At 45.0% G+C, this 12,650-nt stretch overlaps 1 protein-coding gene across 29 annotated transcripts in view; it reads left to right on the top strand.

The window, feature by feature from the left end:
* ABCA17 (ATP binding cassette subfamily A member 17) overlaps positions 1-12,345 on the top strand; it is a 113,244-nt gene extending 100,899 nt beyond the window's left edge. For 10 of the 29 annotated variants that reach the window (XM_070232402.1, XM_070232413.1, XM_070232411.1 and 7 more), the window contains 6 exons: positions 398-592; positions 9,037-9,224; positions 10,323-10,493; positions 10,773-10,963; positions 11,106-11,179; positions 11,684-12,182. In XM_070232402.1, the coding sequence (XP_070088503.1) occupies positions 398-592; positions 9,037-9,224; positions 10,323-10,493; positions 10,773-10,963; positions 11,106-11,179; positions 11,684-11,977 (1,113 nt within the window). In that variant the 3' untranslated portion in view covers positions 11,978-12,182. Of the gene's footprint in view, positions 1-397; positions 593-9,036; positions 9,225-10,322; positions 10,494-10,772; positions 10,964-11,105; positions 11,180-11,683 lie in introns of all 29 variants that reach the window. The other 19 variants (XM_023616546.2, XM_023616543.2, XM_023616548.2 and 16 more) reach the window with 7 other exon arrangements.
* The last annotated feature ends 305 nt before the right edge of the window (positions 12,346-12,650 follow it).

Below are 12,650 nucleotides of genomic sequence, written 5' to 3'. Positions count from 1 at the left end.
GAGACTCTTCAAACATCCAGGAACTTTGTAGCATTTTCTCCAAGTCTATTAGTCTTATTCTTTGTTTCCCTATAGTTACTGGTGGTTAAAAAAACCAACAGCAACTCAGGAAACATCAAAGGGGTTTTGTTTGCTTCAAGGACAGAAGGGAAGAGACTTATCTTAGAAAACTAGTTGCTCAGTTTGCAGAGACAGAAGGAGGAGAGAAAACCTCACTCACCCTGCTGGAAGCAGCACCTGGAGGAGAAAGCAAATCCAAGCCTAGGTCCATCAGAGCCCCTGGGCCCTGAAGGCCACTGGGACCTGTGCCAGAACCTGTGTGTGGGGAGCACAGGGTAGCTCTTGATTGCTGACTCCAGGCCTCCTCACTGTGTGTCTTCTGTCTTGGGTATCTCAGGTCTATGCCAAGAAGGTGCCCCCACTGGCTGTGAACAAGATATCCTTCACTGTTCAAGCAGAGGAATGCTTTGGCCTTCTTGGCCTCAATGGAGCTGGGAAAACTTCCCTTTTCAAAATGCTTACAGGAGAAGAGCCCATCACCTCTGGGGACGCTTTTGTCAAGGGCCTCAACCTCAGCTCTCACTTGGGGAAGGTAGGGTGTGACCTAGGACAAAGGAGGCGCCACCCTGGGGATAGGGTGGGTGTGTTGGGAAGAGAGGGCACTGAAATACACCTGGGGGTGTTACATCGGCTTGGGGTAAAAGAACTGGAATGGACCTGATCTTTGAAAATTCCACGTATCAGGTTCATCTGTGACTCCCAAATCCATAGCTCCTTCCCAGACCTCTTCTCTGAGCTCCAGAGCATATGTTGAGCTGCTTACTCAACGTTGCCTCTTGAATGTCCTACAGGTACCTGAAACTCAATGGAACCCCAAAGCCATCAGCTGTCCCCAAACCCCCAACCTCTTCCTCCCCGTCTCCCTGTGCTTGCTGGGGGAGGGAGGAGCACACATCCACTGCTGTCCAAGGCACCACCCAAGACATCTAGTCAACAACCATAGTCCATGGACGCTCCCTCCCAGATAGCCCAGGAATCTGTTCTTCCCAGCTCTGTTCCCACTGTAGTCACCCTAGCTGAGGCTGTTCCTAATTTTCAGAGCTTATCTTCTTGCCATCTCTGCAGCATTTCATAATGCTGATCTTTCCCTCCTTCAAGCTCTAGCCTTCCTTTGCTTACTTCTACAGCTTCCCCTCTTCTGGCTCTTTTCTGTCGCAAACACTTCTTCTCAGACTCCTGTGGTAGATCTTCTTCATCTAGCCCATTAGACTGTGGTGTTCTTCAGGGCTGCAACTGAGCCCACCATCTTTCTTATGTACACACACTATCCTTGCCTGAGCTTGTTCGTTACTCCAAGTCCCATTATCTTCTGTTTACTGATGTCTCCCCAGTAGCTACGTCCCCAGCTCAACCCCAGTCCTGTGCTTCAGACCTGCATATACATACCTTCTAGATGGCTTCACTCAGACATCTCCTATTTTAAATTGAACTTCTTATGTATCCCTCAAACCTGACCTTCCTGGAGTCTCTACTTCAATTACTGGCAGCACTAACTCAATGAAACAATTTCTGGACACCTGATACGTGCCAACAATTGTGTGAGGCCTAGTGATTCTCATTTGCAAGGAGCTCATGATCCTGTGAATGAGCCATTGCCATGCAGTGAGGAAAGTGTAATAACAGAGGTTGTGGTCAGTATACAGCAGATTCAATGAAAGGCATATGAAGAGACCACACTACAGAGGCATAAGCAAAGTTGTACTATTTGCAGCACAAACCGTACTATTGCCAATAAGTTTATCAAACAAGCTTCAATGTCCATGAGTGAAATAATGTTCAGAGAGAAAGCACAAGAATCTACACAGGCTAGTTCCAACCTCTTAATTACCATTTTCTACGATCTTTTGGTATACATAGCTTGGTTGAACAGTTATAACCAATATAAGCCTCTTCAGGCTATGAAACACTTACTGTTAATTTAATTTTTTATTATTTAAAAAATTATGGACAAGCATCCTAGTAATGGCAAATTAAGTGACTCTGGCACTCTTCCTAGTGATAATAACTAGAAAAATTTTTTAAACCAATTTTTAAAGACTCTCTTTGAAGACTTCAGAGAGCTAACAAGATAGTGAAGACTTATGAGCCAGGAGGTTGGAGGGACAGGCTCAGGGAGGTGACCAATTCAAGCCTGGGTGGCTGAGAGCTGAGTGTTGCTCTTGATGCTGAAATGACAGGCACTGGAGTTCAGGGTGAGCGCCCTGGGCAGGGGGATGCCTGGCAAATGCATCCTTTCTTTGAGTTGGGACTCTTAAGGGCTGTACCACAGGGATGAACTATACTTACACAAGCTCATACAAAGATTGCAAAACAGGTTGGACTCATATCAGTCCCTAAAATGGAACTGATGTGATCCTAAATCGCTAATGCTTCCAGGCACCTGGCAGAAGCAAATGTAAATCTTCTCTGGTGGAAGATGATATCATACTAGGCCTCAAATGATTTCTACAAACAGTTTTGCAAAATTTGCACCCCCCCCCCCAAATAATTTAGAATGAATTGTGGAGAGTCTAAAGGGCATAAAATACATAAAGTGAGGTAAGAAATATTGTGGTATACCTTCAAGACAGCCCTTAGTAATTTACCCACGTCTTAGTATTCACACCCTTGAGTAGTCCCCTCCCATATTGTACGAAAGTTGGTCTGTGTGACCAACAGAATACTGTAGAAGAGATGGTATGTCACTTCTGAGATTGGGTTATAAAAGACACTGCAGCTTCTGTTTTGGGTACAATCTCTCCCTCGCATCACTCACTCTGGGAGAAGCTCACTGCCATGTCAGGAAGATACTCAGGCAGCCCTGTGGAGGGGCCCATGTGGTGAGGAACAGTCAGCGAGTACCTGAGGCCTGCCGACAACCGCGTGAGTGAGCTTGGAAGCAGATCCTCCAGCCTGCAAAGACTTCAGGACCAGCTGAGAGGTTAAGAGCAACCTCCTGAGAAACCCTGGCCGGGACCACCCAGCTAAGCTGCTCCCAGATTCCTGATCTGACCCCGAGAAAGCATGAAACAATAAATTACAGCTAAATTTTGGAGCAATTTGTTATGCAGCAATATTTAACTAATTGGATACAGAGGATACTGTGAGAAGGTTTAATATATATATAATTGAAGTCCCAGAGGAAAAGAGACAAATATGAAGCAAAGCAGTATTTGAAAAGTTAATGGCTTCCTGCACAGCAAAGGAAACCATCAACAAAATGAAAAGGGAACCTAACAATTGGGAGAAGATATTTGCAAACCAAAAATCAGATAAGGGGTTAATATCCAAACTATACAAAGAACTCATACAGCTCAACAACAAAAAAACTAACAACCCAATTTAAAAATGGGCAAAAGATCTGAACAGAGATTTCTCCAAAGAACATATACAGATGACCAACAGGCATATGAAAAGATGCTCAACATCATTAGTTATCAGGGAAATGCAAATCAAAACTAAAATGAGGTATCACCTCACTCCGGTCAGAATGGCTATAATTAACAAGACAGGAAACAACAAATGTTGGAGAGGATGTGGAGAGTTGGGAATCCTTGTACACTGCTGGTGGGAGTGCAAACTGGTGCAGCCACTATGGAAAGCAGTATGGAGTTTCCTTAGAAAATTAAGAATAGATCTACCATATGATCCAGCTATTCCACTGCTGGGTATTTATCCAAAGAACTTGAAAACGCAAAGGCATAAAGATACCTGCACCCCTATGTTCATTGCAGCATTATACACAATAGCCAAGACTTGGAAGCAACCTAGGTGCCCATCAAGGGACGAATGGATAAAGAAGATGTGGTATTTATATGCTATGGAATACTACTCAGCCATAAGAAATGATGAAATACGGCCATTTGTGACAACATGGATGGACCTTGAGGGTATTTTGCTGAGTGAAATAAGTCAGAGGGAGAAAGTAAAACACTGTATGATCTCGCTCATAAGTAGAAGATAAAAACAATGACAATCAAACACATAACCGTGGAGAATGGATTGGTGGTTACCACATGGGGGGGGGGCAGGGCAAAAGGGGTGATTAGGCTCACATGTGAGGGGATGGGGATGGGCTATAATTAGTCTTTGGGTGGTGAACATGGTGTAATCTACACAGAATTCGGAATATATTATGATGTACATCCAAAAGCTATATAATGTTATAATCTAATGTTACTGCAATTTAAAAATTAATTAATTAATTAATTAAATTTAATCTACCATACAGAGTTTACAAAAGAGATCACTATTGCTCCTGGCCAGGCAGAGGACTTACCAAATACATCACAATAATCGAAAACACTTAAAGGCCACCTACAAATAAAATCAACTTAAAATGAAAAAAAACCCCGAAAATTAATAGCCATAACTTTCCCAAATTTGTGAAAGACATTGAATTACAAATAAATAAAGCCCCATTAACCCTAAGCAGGATAAATTAAAAGAATTAAATCCCTTAGAACATTGTAGTAAAACTGCTGAAAAATAAACCAAAAAGAAAATCTTAAAAGGACCCACTTTCAAAGGAGCAACAATTAGACTTTCAGCTTACTTCTTAACAGAAACATGAAAGGCCAAAAGACAATAGAATGACACATCACAAGTGGTATAAGAGATAACAACCAACCTAGAATAATGTATCCAGTAAAACTATACTGTAAAAAGAAGGTATGAAAAAAGAGACATTTTTCAGATAAACAAAAACTGGGAGAATTGATCGCAAGCAGATGTGCATGAAAAGAAATAATAAAGAGTAATCCTCAGGCAGAAGGAAAATTATCCCTGATGGAAGCTCAAAGATGTGGAAAGAAATGAAGAGCAATATAAAGGTAAATGTGTGAGTTTTGACTAAACAAAGCTATAGCAATAATGTCTTGTGAGGTTTAAAGTACTTATAAAATTAAAATACACAACAATAATGGTTTTAAGTCAGGAGTGGGTAAATGAAGTTAAGGTATTTTAAGGTCCTCACCTTGCTCATGCAGAAAGTAAAATTCCAGTTAATACTATACATTGCTAACTCAAAGATGCATGTTTTAGTCTCTAAGGGAACAACCGAAAGAATTGGAGGAGGGAGAGATATATATACCTTTTAGGCCAATAGAGGGAGACAACAGAAAAATGAAAAAAATAATCAATGTGACATAAAACAAGAAGTGAGAGAGAAAAAGAAACATAGAACATATGGGACAAATAGATGAATAAGATGGTAGACTTGGGGGCCGGCCCAGTGGTGCAGTGATTAAGTTCGCACATTTCGCTTCTCGGTGGCCCGGGGTTTGCCAGTTCGGATCCCAGGTGCGGACTTGGCATGGCTTGGCAAACGCCATGCTGTGGTAGGCATCCTGCACATAAAGTAGAGGAAGATGGACATGGATGTTAGCTCAGGGCTAGTCTTCCTCAGCAAAAAAAGGAGGATTGGCAGTAGTTAGCTCAGAGTTAATCTTCCTCAAAAAAAAAGAGATGGTAGATTCAAATCCAAGTATATCAGTAATTAAATTAAATATAAATGTACTAAAGAGTCCAATTAAAAGATTAAGATTATCAGAGAAGATACTCAAAAGATTAAACATAGAGTTACCAAATGACTCAGCAGTTCCACTCCTAGGTGTATACCCAAGAGAATTGAAAACCTACTTTCACACAAAAACTTGTACATGAATGTTCATGGCAGCATTATTCATAATAGCCAAAAGGTGGAAACAACCCAAATATTCATCAACAAATGAAAGGATAAACAAAATGTGATCTGTCCATACAATGGAACATTATTCAGCCATAAAAAGGAATGAAGTACTGATACATGACACAACATGATGGACCTCAAAAACATTATGCTAAGTGGAAGATGCCAGTCACAAAAGGCCACATATTACATGATTCCATTTATATGAAATATCCAGAATAGGCAGACAGGAAGTAGACTAGCAGTTGCCAGGGGCTGGGAGTATTGGGGGAAATGGGAAGTAACTGTTAATAGATACAGCATTTCTTTTGAGGGTGATAAAATGTTCTGAAATTGATTGTGACGATGGATCTACCATTTCGAATTTGCTAAAAAACATTGAATTGTACACATTCAATGGGTGAATGTGGTAAATTTGTCAACTGTATCTCAATAAAGCTGTGATAAAAAGGAAGGAATGAATGAACAAATGAATGAAAGAAAAGAAAAGAAAAAAGAGGACAAGAGCAAATGGTCCTGGGCAGATCTTCCATCAGCCTTATTGTCATCAGTCATCCATCCAACAGATGTTTACTGAGGCTTACATGGAAGAAAGCATTAATCTATTCCATAGACTCAGATGATAAGAAATGTTACATTTCTTTATATTATTTAAAATCAAACAATATCCACCTGCAAGGCCCTTATCCTGCCCAGGCTGGCAAGAAATTGGATTTCAGTCTTCCTGAAACCCATCTGCACATTATCTCCCAGCAGTCTGTGAAAATTCATAGTTAGAAATACGGAATTTAAATATAGTTAACTCTGCTCCTCTGTTTCTCTGTTTTCTCCTAGAAATCTCACATGAGTTAGTCTCATTAGAAAACTCTAACAAAACTGCATCCTTGTTCTCTCTCTCTTTGTGAGATTTCTGCTCACCACCATTTGTCTGTATGAGTATTTTTAAGCATTCTTTCGTATTTTCTAAAATACATTCTTATCAGAATCTGCTGACATGCCAAGAATCAGCAGTGATTTCTGAGAGTCCACATGCATTTCTGTCAGAGTCACTCACTGCCTCAGAATTATTTGGCTCTACTGTGGGGCCATCATTGGTCCGTGGTGCCACTATGTGCTAAACAGGGCTCCTTGGCCATCCTAGATGAGTCCTCATGGCAAAAGATTTACTCCAAACTCAGGCGTGTAAGAAATGTCACATTTCTTCATTTTCGTTGAGTCAAATTACAACATTTTCAAGCCTTCTATCCAAAAATTGGTTCAAGAAATAGGAAACCTATACAGACCAAAAGTGGAGATAAAATTGAAATAATGGTCAAAGATCTACTCCTTCTTGAAAGAGTCTAGGCTGAAAGGGATTGATGGCCAAGTCTACCAACCACCACCAAAAAGATAATTTCCTTCTCGTATAACCCCTTCAGGAGCATAGGAGAGAAGATGGAGTGTTACCCAACTCATAAGTGATAGTAAAACCAGTCAAGGACAGTACCCGAAATGAGCCAGAGGCCAGTTTCATGTAGGAACATAAGTACCCTAAATAAGACTTTAACATTACAACTTCAGCAGTATACTGAAAGAGTAAAAATTATGATCAAGTCAGGTTTAACCCAGAAATGTAAGTAAGGTTCAACAGTAGAAAATCCACCAAAATAAATCACTACCTTAAGAGATGAAAGGAAAAAAATATTTACCAATGGATGCTGAAAGACCATTTGATAAAAACTCAGTATCCACTCATGATTTAAAAAAACTTTTTAGCAAACTGGAAATAGAAGAAACATTAGGTTAAAATCACTTGATAAAGGCAGTCTACCAGAAATCATCATATTTAATAGTGAAATATTTGAAGCATCTTTATGCAAGTCATCTGTGTTTTTCTTCTCACCAGTTCCCTCTGGCCTGGTGACATCTGTCTTCAGGGGAAGCCCCAGTCTGGGAATCCAAAGCCATGCCCTTAATTGTGTGATGTCCCTGCAAACGTTCTTCTCTAAGCAGACACTCCAAGTGGTTTTCCGGTTTGCACCCTCTCTCCAGATGGTGGAACCCAGAGCTGTCCAGCTGCTTCAATGGAGAGGAGGAAAAGGGAAGGAAGAACATTGATTATTTTTAAAAAATGGTCCCCTACCATCTCCATCATCCACCCTAGGGGAGCACTTGAACATGGGCACAAACCAGGGTGCTTTGCTACAATTTGATAATGGCGAAAATTTGGAAAAAACTCATATGTGCCCGAACAGCTAAGTAAAATCTAGAAACTGTCCCTGGATGACTAAGTAGCAGTTAAATTGAGTTGGAGTAGGTCTCTATTTACTGACCAAGGAAGATCTTTAAGACATAATGTTGTGTTAGAAAAACAAGTTGCAGAAAAGTAGATACAGTATGATACTATCTGGCAAAAACAACCCAAAATTGGTTCTCTCTGAGGAGCAAGAAAAGTCTTTAGGTGGGGGCCAGCCCAGTGGCCGAGTGGTTAAGTTCACGTGCTCTGCTTTGGCGGCCCAGGGTTTTGCTGGTTCAGATCCTGGGCACAGACATGGCACCACTCATCGAGCCATGCTGAGGCAGCGTCCCACGTAACAGAGCCAGAAGGACCTATAACTAGAATATACAACTATGTACTGGAGGGGCTTTGGGGAGAAGAAGGAGGAGGAGGAGAAGGAGGAGAAGGAGAGGAAAGGAAGGGGAGGGGGAGGGGGAAAGGGAAAAGGAAGAGGAAGAAGAAGAAGAAGAAGAAGAAGAAGAAAAAGATTGGCAACAGATGTTAGCTCAGGTGCCAATCTTAAAAAAAAAAAAGTAACATTAAAAAAATAAAAGTCTGGAGGTGCACACCAACCTGACCACACTGGGCCTGGGGCAGGCCCCTGATGAGAGATTCCAGTAACCTTTGTATGACTATTTTACAAAGAATATCTATTCCTGGATTACAGGTCTCATGGAAAATATTTTTAAACAGGAAAAAAATAAAGCATCTTCTATTGACTGGACACTTGGAAGGTGACAAGAGGTAGGGAGGTGCTGGGCACTGAGGTTTCTTGCTAGGCAGGCAGGAGGAAGGGTGCCAAGTAAGTGCTCCAGCCCCATGTACACCCTTTCACAGACACCACCAGCAAGCGCCATATCCCAGGCTCCCTAATGTCGCTGTCGTCCCACTCACCCCCACAGCACGTCTGTTCACATGGCAAATGTGGGTATGCACAGAGCAAAGGCAGGAGCCTGGGCTGGGGCAAGGCCAGAGCAGGTGTCTGAGCCCCTGCCCAGTTGGTAGTTTTCCTTCTGATGTGCCTCCCTCTCTGGCTGTGTTCCAACCCCAGGTGCGGCAGCATGTCGGCTACTGCCCCCAGTTTGATTCCCTGCTGGGCTACATGACGGGCCGGGAGATGTTGATTATGTATGCCCGGCTCCGGGGCATCCCTGAGCACCACATCAGTGCCTATGTGGAGCAAATTCTTGATGACTTACTCATGTACATGTATGCGAATAAGCTGGTGAAGACCTACAGGTGAGATGTGGGGCTCCCTTGGCCCTTCCACCTCCAGTAGTAGGAGTGTGCTGACACTTCTCAGTGCTGGGGTGTTGGGCAAGGCCCATCAGCTATGGACTTGGGGTAGCTGTGCCGTCCGTGCCACTGAGTGGAAAAGTAGGGAGGTGGCCTCGCTGCCCCATAAGAATGGGTCAATGGCCTAGGCTGCCCTGAGGTACTGCTTCCTTCTGGTCCTGGGCAGTTATGTGGCTGAGGACAAGCAGAGGGCACCACAAGGTTTATTGTCCTGGCAGAGTAAGGACAAACCTTTCTTTCTGCCACTTCACAAAGGGCTTCTGATTTTTGGTAGGCCTGAATTTGAAGCACACATTACCTTTTCCTGCTGTGTCTGAGACATTTGAGCTGCTGCTGTTCTGCTCAGAAGCCTGGGAGTATTCCTGTCTTATGTTGCTAGTGATAGTAACCCAACTCCAATTAGCTTAAACAAAGCGAAACCACACGTTGCTGGAGTCCCAGGACTCCCCTCGAGTGGTGCACAGTGCCCCTTGGAGGTTTGCGCCAGTACCCCGCTCCCAGGATTGGGCAGTCCGAGGTGCCCAAGGGTCAGATGATGCTGTGCTTTGCTCTTACTTCTCTGTTGACTGCAGTTTCAAGGAAGTTTTTGTGTTTCCTTGCATCTTTTTATATTATTAAGATTATGATAGTTTACAACCTTGTGAAATTTTTTCCTTGCATCTTTTGAAGATTAAATGAGTCAACATTTGCAAAGTTTAGAACAGCGCCTTGCACATTGTAAATGCTATGCGTTTGTTAAAAGAAAGTTAGCTAAAATGATCCTGTGCCCTTATCCCCAACACCCACAGGAGCCCTCAAAGAAGGCTCAGTGAACATGTACTCGCCCTGAACTGATCCCTGGGTCCAGCAGAATGGTTTATATGCTGATTGGACAGCCAAGTCACAATGTCCCCCTGGGGGACTATGGTGGGCCATGTTACTAAAAGCACCACCAGGGGGGATGGAACACTTTCTGAACAGAGAACAAAAAGTGGGGAAGGGTTGGACTATTGGAGATTGACAATTGCTATTCACCCTGACATTTTCTCCCTCTGCCCGCAGTGGTGGCAACAAGCGGAAGCTGAGCACTGGCATTGCCCTGCTTGGAGAGCCTGCGGTCATCTTCCTGGATGAGCCATCCACTGGCATGGACCCTGTGGCCCGGCGCCTGCTCTGGGGCGCTGTGGCAAGAGCCCGCAAGTCTGGCAAGGCCATTGTCATCACCTCCCATAGGTAGAACCGGGGTCTCTGTAGGTCAGTGGAAGAGCTGAGATGAGGCTGTGGGAGGGGTGGGCTAGGAGGGGCTACTTGGACAGAAGACCTGTCAGCAGCTGGTGCAGAGTCTGTGAGGAGAGTCCCCAGGCTCTGCCATGTGGGCTACACTCTGAGCTCGGGAGTCGGGAAAAGCCTGATTTGGGCATCAACACCCTCCCATCTGCACGGGGCTTTGCCATGGAAGGCAGGCATCAGCATCCCCCAGCCCTGTGTCAGGCCAGCACCCTCTCTCCCCAGCATGGAGGAATGTGAGGCCTTGTGCACCCGGCTGGCCATCATGGCACAGGGTCAGTTCAAGTGCCTGGGCAGCCCGCAGCATCTCAAGAGCAAGTTTGGCAGCGGCTATGCCCTGCGGGCCAAGGTCCAGAGTGATGGGCAGCAGAAGGCGCTGGATGAATTCAAGGCATTTGTGGACCTGACCTTCCCAGGTGTGTGATGCTGAGCAGAGGGTGTCTGTGCCCCACCCCTGCAAGTCCCATGTCCCTGATCCCTGGGATGAGGGCCAAGATTCTGTAGGCCCAGGCCACCCTCCCCTGGCCCTCACAGGGACATAGTCTCTCCTTTGTACAGGCAGTGTCCTGGAAGATGAGCACCAAGGGATGGTCCATTATCACCTGCCCGGTGATGACCTCAGCTGGGCGAAGGTGAGCACATACTTGGGCATCGGAGGGAGCACACCTCTGTTCTTTCTCTTTGTTCTCTTTTCGAGTGGAAGTCAGTCAGTGCTGCTGCAGTTCCTCTCTGACGTCTCCATGGCAACGTTCATGTGGACTTCATAAAACTTAAGATGTTTGAGCTGGAAGGGACCTCAGAGATCAGCTTCTCCCGCCCCCTCATTTCACAGAGAGAAGCAGGGCCAGAGAGGGGACGCACATGCCCAGCATCACACAGCAAGCTAGGGACCCACGCAGGGCCTCTGCCGTCTGGCACTGTTCCCACTCAGGGTCCCTTTCCCTGAGATCACAGACAGCTAAATTCCATAGAACTGACTTCTTGGGAGGTGCTCTGGGGGCAGCTGAGAGAGGGATGGGCATTTTGGGGGCCTTCTCACAACCCCAGAGGTCCTCTGTCTTTCCACCCTCTGCTGCCTCCTCTCCCCTCCCCTCCCCTGTGCCCATTGTCCACAGCGGCCTCCTCCCTTCCCACAGGTGTTTGGCACTCTGGAGCAAGCCAAGAGCAAGTATATGTTGGATGACTACTCAGTCAACCAGATCTCTTTGGAGGACATCTTCTTGAGCTTCACCTGCCCTGTGCCCCCAACTCAAGGGGAAAACAAACAGGGGCAAACAGAGCTGGCAGACTCCTCATCACCATCTCTTCCTCCCTCCAGATCTCCCTCCAGACCTCCCTCCCGACCTCCTTCCCGGCCTCCCTCCCGGCCTCCCTCCCGGCCTCACTCCCGGCCTACCTCCCTACTTCCCTCAAAGAATGTCTTGCTGTAATAAAGAGTTCCTAGTGCCAGGTTAACCCAGATGCATACAGCCTGTCATGGGCTGTAAGAAGCACAGAGGCAACTTGTGGACCCAGTGAGCTCAGCTCAGGGGCAGAGGGGTGAGAGTGGCTCTCACCAGATTGAGGCCACTAGCCTTAGAGGCCTGGTGAAAAACCAAGGTGTGTTTCTGTGGAAAAAGATCCTGTTGAATCCCACCTGGGTGGCCTGTGGCTTCACTGAGACCTGACCATGGAAGCAGCCTCAGAGAAATATCTGCTGTGTCCTCTCAAGGAGCAGTGGCCTGGGGGTGACTGTGGTTGTAATGATGCTATACTTATGAAGGTAGGAAAGAACAAATTGATGAGTTTGCTGGCCTAAGTCACAATTTTTCAATATTTAAATATTTGTATTTGTGGGGCTCCATTTGCTCTCTGCCCTGGTGGCTGCAAATGTTAGGCATGAGCCTGCATGTGATCCTACATCAACCCATGAAGTGGACATGATTTTTAGCACCATTTCCCAGATGAGTAAGCTGACACTTAGAGAGATTCAGCAACTGTCCACGATCAACAGGTGGTAGAGCCAAGATTTGACTGAGGCATAGGTTCTCAAAGTGGGGTTCCTGACCAGCAGCATCTGTATCATCCAGAAACTTGTTAGAAATGCAGATTCTTGGACCCCAC

Source organism: Equus caballus, chromosome 13 (genome assembly GCF_041296265.1).
Source record: "Equus caballus isolate H_3958 breed thoroughbred chromosome 13, TB-T2T, whole genome shotgun sequence".
NCBI classification, from domain to species: Eukaryota; Metazoa; Chordata; class Mammalia; order Perissodactyla; family Equidae; genus Equus; species Equus caballus.
This window is presented reverse-complemented; position numbering and strand designations above follow the sequence as displayed.